We start from the raw sequence: 6,915 nt of genomic DNA, 5'->3' as shown, positions 1-6,915 counted from the left end.
TCCCCGCGGTGAAGACGGAGCACAGCACCGACGTCGAGCTCGACGCGACGCGGCCCTAGAATGGGCGCGCGCGGACTTCCTGTAGATGGCGAGGGAGCGCAAGTGCGCCGCCCTGCAGCGATTCACGCAGCGCCGCGACGAGGGAGGAATCGTCGTCATCGAGGACAGCGACGACGACACTGCGCCACCGCCACCAGCCCGCATAGGCGACGCCGGTCAGGGGTCCACCACAAGGAGGAAAAGGCGGACGACGACAACGACGACGACGGCGGCGACTACTCGGCTTTTAGCCAATTCTTTTTTTAATTATATATGTAATAAAAACCCACTTTTAAAATGTAATATATGCCGAACTTTGAACTTTGCAACATATTTAAAAAAAATTACCGCGCCTGGGGATGGCCCTGGGACCGGCGGCTGGGGACGGCTGGGGACCAACTCAGCCCTGGGGCCGAGTTTTTGCGCCAGCTCACCCCAGGGGCGATTTTAGGCGCCCCCTGGGGCCGAGTTTTTGCGCCAGCTCACCCCAGGGGCGATTTTAGGCGCCCCCTGGGGGGCCAATAGCTGGAGATGCTCTAAGCACCGAGGGAAGAGCTTGCGCATTTCTTGTATCACTGTTTATTCTTTCATTACTTGTGATATATTTGTATTCTACTCCCTCCGTTCCTAAATATTTGTCTTTCTAGACATTTCAAATGACTACTACATACGGATGTATGTAGACATATTTTAGAGTGTAGATTCACTCACTTTGCTACGTATGTAGTCACTTGTTGAAATGCCTAGAAAGACAAGTATTTAGGAACGGAGGGAGTAATCACTAACCACTACTAAGGCAAGCAGAAATCAAATCATTTCATCATTCAATAGCATGCCTGCCTTCAGCTTTGAAATTCTTTGGACGAGAATGTCAGTTCTGTTCATCGCAGTACCCAGGTGCCATAGCATGATGCCAACGCTAAAACGAACGCTAAGTACAATAATAAAAACACTAAAGTGCTGAGTTGAGTTTCCAGCCTCAGCCACTGAACTAGAGTTGTCACATGTTCGACTCTAATGATTGGGTACAATTATCAGCAAGCCATGTCGGATGAGAGTTAGGTATCACGTGATTTAGTCTTCAGGAGTTGGGGGGATGTCCTCCATGGCCCCTTTACCATCAGCATCGTCGAAGTAAAAGAAATTCTTGATCGGATCGCCCTTGCAAGATATTGATTTGATCACCTCCTGTTAAATACAAAAACAAAGTATCAATCCGTGACCAGTATGATATAGAGAATATTCACACATAAGTAGGCTTTAAATGGAAGGGCAACAGGAAGAGGATGCAACTTGTCTGTCTGGTAGGTCTAGTGAAATGCTTTTGGTGTTGGTGCATGTAAATAAAAATTTCAGCAAATAGCATGTGACATATGGACTAAAAGTTAATAGCTTGGGCCGCCTGAACATTGCACATTTGTGTTCTCAAACTTGTACAGCTGAGCCAGGACAAGTCCGGTTTAACTGAACCTTAACGGACAAATGTTAGATATAACATACCACGGTTACTTTACATGACATGAAATCTTTGTGTGACCAACAAAGATATGATGATTTCGATTTAACATATCATGAAGAGATTTTGCTAGTTTCACAGTGATTTTATTTAGCTGAAAAAAGCATATTCGAGCTTTAAATAAATCATAGTTAGTTGAAGTCTCGTTTGGACTTGCGTTGACTCGGTTAATTTAAACTTGGAATTCTGTGTAGTAAGGGCCAGCCCATCAAACGTGGAGTCTTATTCCTTAATTAGGGTCATAGTTGGTTTAGCAAGTTTGTTTGGAATGAGTCCAGTCAGTTCATAGATCGTATTAGAGTTTAAATAGAGTCACCAGCTTGTCGGTCGAGTCGTGTCCAACTATATGAAGGAGCCGACCCCTCAATAAATCAGAGAAGAATATTGTCGCTTACTGTTATCAACTTTACAGTAATTTGTGCTATGTCAGTAATAGATCCTACCATTATGTCAAAGTGACTGTATTTAAAGTATCATCTCAATATGTCACCTACTTTTGCCAAGTAATAATGACATACACATTGCTTGAGATGACTATATTTCCTGTTGAGCTATTATGTTACACATGAAAAAAAAAGATAGTATACGTAAACGTAAATGAATTAAATTACTGTGCTTATTTTCCAGCTAGCACAAAAACTAAAGAATAGAAGAAACAGAAAATCAAGGGTGGAAGATTGGACCTACCTGACCAAGAATGCCACCAAGGATTGCACATACAGGAGGATGTTCCTTTTTCCCAGCTGCTAGAAGCCGTTCCAGAAGAGATGTAGGAATTTTAGACTCGTCCACAGACTGCAGTTTAAAGTGCCATGTAAAATATCTGAAGAAAAGTGACTCAAATACTCAAAGTACAACAAACGGCCAAAGCTGTACCATTCTATCACACATATCCTTCCTCCGAGCCAAAACTGCAGGCAGATCAGAAAGTGATGTCTCACCAGGGTCGCGCCCTTCAGATGATTCATAACTTTCCAAGACTACAAACAGACATGTTTATGTTAGTTACAAAACCAAGACAGGGAAAAATACGGATAGGTAACAGTCAAAAGGGTTCTTGGTGGCAGTTCAAGTGAACATGCAAATCAGTTATTTTGGTGAAAAACAAATATAGAAGTCCTAAAGAAAATCTCAGAGAACCAGTTGAACATGGGATGTTATATTCTATGTCCGCAGAGGAGCAAGCTCATTTGCTTTGTGAGATATGAAAAAAAAAACTTAGTGAAATAACGATACAATTTGATCTGTTCTACTAAATATTTATCATTGATGTACGTACAAATGAAACACATTGATCCCAATTTTCGCCTGATATTTGCCCAGGAAAAAAAGGCCAAGAAAGTAAACAAACACAGTTACCACTATTAGACAAGCAAAACCTTAGGAACAGTATTTTAGGTTATCATATCATCACCTCTCATTGCGTAGTACAATTTAGTTGTTCTTTTGGACAGATCCTTCCAGGGCACAGAAATAGCTTCCTGTATAAAAAAAAACAAATGTAAATGCACTCATTGTGATTCAAATTGTAATACTTACTAACATGAAGCATCCAGAAGAGTGTGATACTGATTTGTAAGCAAGTCATATGAGGTTCAGTAGTAGTGTACAATTGCAATCGTTGGAATTGAAATTTTATATTTGGCAATCAAAGCATCCAAAAGGTGGTGATATCGGTTCCTGCAGGTAAATCATATGCAGGTATTCCGGTAATATTGTACAACTGAACTACAGGAGTAACAGGATAGGAGTAATATAGCACCATCAGTACAATAACCAGATTGAACCAGTACTTAAGTGGCAACAAACACATAGCAAGCATGCATAAGTACTTGCATGAAACAAACAATTTAATGAAGTACAGAAGCAGTATAAAAAGAACAATGAACAGAGCTGCCTTCAGCATATGTATTACCCAAAAAAGAAATTGCAGGCCTTTCCAAATAAGGGTAGATGGGCATCACAGAGCCACATCAGAACAAGATGAAAAACGAATTGCAATAAAAGCACTTATTATCTTTTTTTCTTCTGCTGCCATGAAACACTTCTGTGTATCATGTAATTTGTATAACCTGCATAGTAAATACTCCCCAGAAAAGCACATGGCAGCAAAACATGGATTGCCAACTTGAGGAGTACAAAACAAGAGAGCACAGCTACTAAAAGACTTTATCTCTATAAAGACCAACCTACAAAAAAATTCAAAAAAAAACTTCCATACCTGCAGACTAGGATATTTCAACTCCTGCTGTTCAGGTTCTCCTCCAGGCTTCTTCTGAAAAATAAAAACAATTTCAGGGATGTACATTTTAAGAATGAACTGAAGACAAAAATTGCATGCCGCAGTTATCATAAATATGGAAAGCATTCTAAGCATTCTGAGTATCACCACCAGTAGCCCCCACTTTAGAGCCCCTAAAGGCCAAATCCGAAATGGGGGCTGCCCTTATTTCCTGAGCCCACAAATAACAGATCCAACTCCAGCAGCAACCCCCATTATGTTATGTACTTATTGACACATGGGAGTGATTGCCATTGAGCCCAGTATTTTTTAATATTTTTTAAGCAAATAAGAAGGCGTACATGTTTTTGGCTTGTGAACAAAGCAAGTAATACAATGCTAATCAACGGATCTATAGACTAGATGTTACAAGTCCTTAACAAATACATACCTGAAGATAGCTATGGTCCTGCAGATCAACAAATATTTCACCACAAGAATCCTTGCACTCTACAGAGTAGAAGGCAATATGCTTGCTTCTCTTCCGGCAGTTGTCATTAATAAACAACTAAAAATATAACACAGATGTAAAAATAGTAAGGATGAGAAACGGAATGTGACAGAAAAAACTAAAAGTTATGAAAATACTACTTCAGAGAAGGATCTACACCTTTGTTTTAAGAGATGCGCAGCTGACTACAATAATGTCGAACATGTCAATGAATGTTCCATCAATTAGTGATGGGTTACCTGGAGAAAATAACATAATAGTTAGAACTTTTCCAATCAACAACAACAACAACAACAAAGCCTTTAGTCCCAAACAAGTTGGGGTAGGCTAGAGGTGAAACCCATAAGATCTCGTGACCAACTCATGGTTCTGGCACATGGATAGCAAGCTTCCACGCACCCCTGTCCATGGCTAATTCTTTGGTGATACAAATAATGTCGACCAACTCATAGTTAGAACTTTTCCAATCAATACTGTAAAAATAATCTCGGATTTTATGGCCAACAAAGAATGGTTAAAAATATATCTTACAGAAACAATATTAGTAAAACAGTGTACAATACCATAACAACTGATTGTTCCTATCATTAAATGATCTTTCTTGCAAGAACTTTCTCAACAATAGCAGCATTATGAGTGCATTATCAGTTAACACAATAAATTGAAGACACTCCTGCCAGTAATTTTGGAACAAACCAATTCAAGAATACAAGACATGATCACTGTACACAATATATATTTCTTAACTATAACCAAGCTTAAGGAGAACGTGCATCAAACTATACAGCTCACCTTTTGCAACAGCAACTCGGACCATTGGATTGAAATCTTTTAAGGACTCGCAGCAAACCTCTGCCCGTGATTTACCACCATACACACTCTCATCATGAGGAATTAGGAAGTTTGAATTGAGATCATCCTCTGTGACCATGTGATCGTCCATCAATGATAAACTGCCAACTCCTGCTAGAACAATGTTCTTGCAGAACTGCGGAGTAGGAGAGAAATCAACTTTAGTGTATGTGATTGCCTTCACTGAATTAACTAAACTGTAAATATCATGTGAAAAGTTAAAATACTGAAATTTAATCAATGTCAAGAAGAACTGTGGGCCTCTGTTTGGAAAATCAGTATGGTTTGACAAGATAGAACATGAGTGAGAATCAAAGGAACGGTAAGTTATAATGTAATTATTTTTATCTTGCAACGAAAAAGATTTAGCACTTAAAAAGAAAACTAGCAGGCTAGCACATAGACAGTTTAAAGAAACTCAAAATGACAGAGTTGGACATTATAATTTCAGCAATGCAAAATACAGAACATTAGTCCAATCCACACATACTAGTTATAACAACCTTGAACCCTGATACAGTAATTACTATCGTAACAGCTTGAACCCTAATTTCCATGCTATTTTCAGATATAATCAATAGCAGACCATTAAAGATTAAAACGAAAAGATAAATTGTCTGTGAAGTACAATAATAGAAGGCAATTTTAGTGACCCACCTCAATAGTAGTACCGTTGACGCCGCACACAAGCACGTGCGCCTTACTTAGCCTGCTCCAAGCAAACACAAATATAACAGTCAGGTAAAAAGAGATGAATGCACCCAAACAAAATTCTACCGAACCTACAGGGGAAAAGAGGAAGAGGCGAAATAGAACAAAGAACATTGGCAGAAGAAATCAAGTCCAAAAAAATCCTACCGAAAGCATGAAACCGGGTTCACATAAAAATTAAAATCCACGGTCATAACAGAGGAAAAGGCTTGATACTGTGCAAAAGGCTGAATCTCGGCTTGAAACTCCCGGGAGCCCCAGAAGACCACAGGACGTGTTTTTCGAGACAAAACAAGACGCGATAACCCAGCAGAAATACAGAAAATAATGCGGTAAACGGAAGGGGGGAAACGGGAGCAAGGGTGGGTTCTTGGGAGAGGGAGGCACCTCTTCTGGGCATCGACGCCCCAGACGCGGATCTGGCGGTCGTAGAGCGCCGTCTCCTGCGCCGTCAGCTCCTCCTCCGCGCCGCCGCCGCCGCCCATCGCACGGAACGCCCGGATCCCGAGCCTGAGACGCGAATCCGGTTAGCAGCCGAGCAAGGGGGAAAGCCGCAAGGTCCGGATTTTTCTCTTGTTTTGCGATGTGGTACTACAAGAAAAAGACGAGAAGGGGAGTAGCCGGGAGGGTTTTGGAGAAAATGAGTTTCCTTTCCCCTCTCTTCCCCCTTAATCCTCGTGGAGGCAGCAGCATCCCGCTGGTGCAAGGACGACCGTCCATCCTTTGGTGAACGGTCTAGGTTTGTTTTGGAAACATCAAAGCAAACATGCTAACACTAGATTAAAAAAAGAACTGGCCTACTTTTATTAACTACTCCTTCTGTAAATTAATATAAGAACATTTAGATCACTACTTTAGTAATCTAAACACTTTTATATTAGTTTACAGAGGGAGTACTAAATTTGGGACGAAGAATTAATCCGTCCACTGCAGTACACATTATTTTTACATACCTACGGAAGAAGCATATGAGATCGGCCACATACTTGGACAGATCCATCATGCGACAAGCCAGCTAGGAGGAGGGGAAGCGAGGCGAGAAACGAAACTACTGTGTGGACGACA

At 40.7% G+C, this 6,915-nt stretch overlaps 1 protein-coding gene across 1 annotated transcript; it reads right to left on the bottom strand.

Annotated features, from left to right (window-relative positions):
- Positions 1-838: 838 nt before the first annotated feature.
- On the bottom strand, positions 839-6,508 carry LOC123147950 (SUMO-activating enzyme subunit 1A). Its single transcript, XM_044567285.1, has 10 exons — positions 6,238-6,508; positions 5,797-5,848; positions 5,080-5,275; positions 4,447-4,526; positions 4,228-4,344; positions 3,777-3,830; positions 2,970-3,036; positions 2,432-2,535; positions 2,243-2,350; positions 839-1,227 (listed from the first exon to the last, which is right to left on the bottom strand). The coding sequence occupies exons 1-10, from the start codon at positions 6,333-6,335 to the stop codon at positions 1,114-1,116; spliced, it is 990 nt and encodes a 329-aa protein (XP_044423220.1). The 5' UTR covers positions 6,336-6,508; the 3' UTR covers positions 839-1,113.
- Positions 6,509-6,915: the final 407 nt, after the last annotated feature.

The sequence above is a fragment of the Triticum aestivum genome, chromosome 7A (assembly GCF_018294505.1).
Source record: "Triticum aestivum cultivar Chinese Spring chromosome 7A, IWGSC CS RefSeq v2.1, whole genome shotgun sequence".
Lineage (NCBI taxonomy): Eukaryota > Viridiplantae > Streptophyta > Magnoliopsida > Poales > Poaceae > Triticum > Triticum aestivum.
The sequence above is the reverse complement of the archived record's forward strand: the minus strand, read 5'-3'. Positions and strand labels throughout refer to the sequence as shown.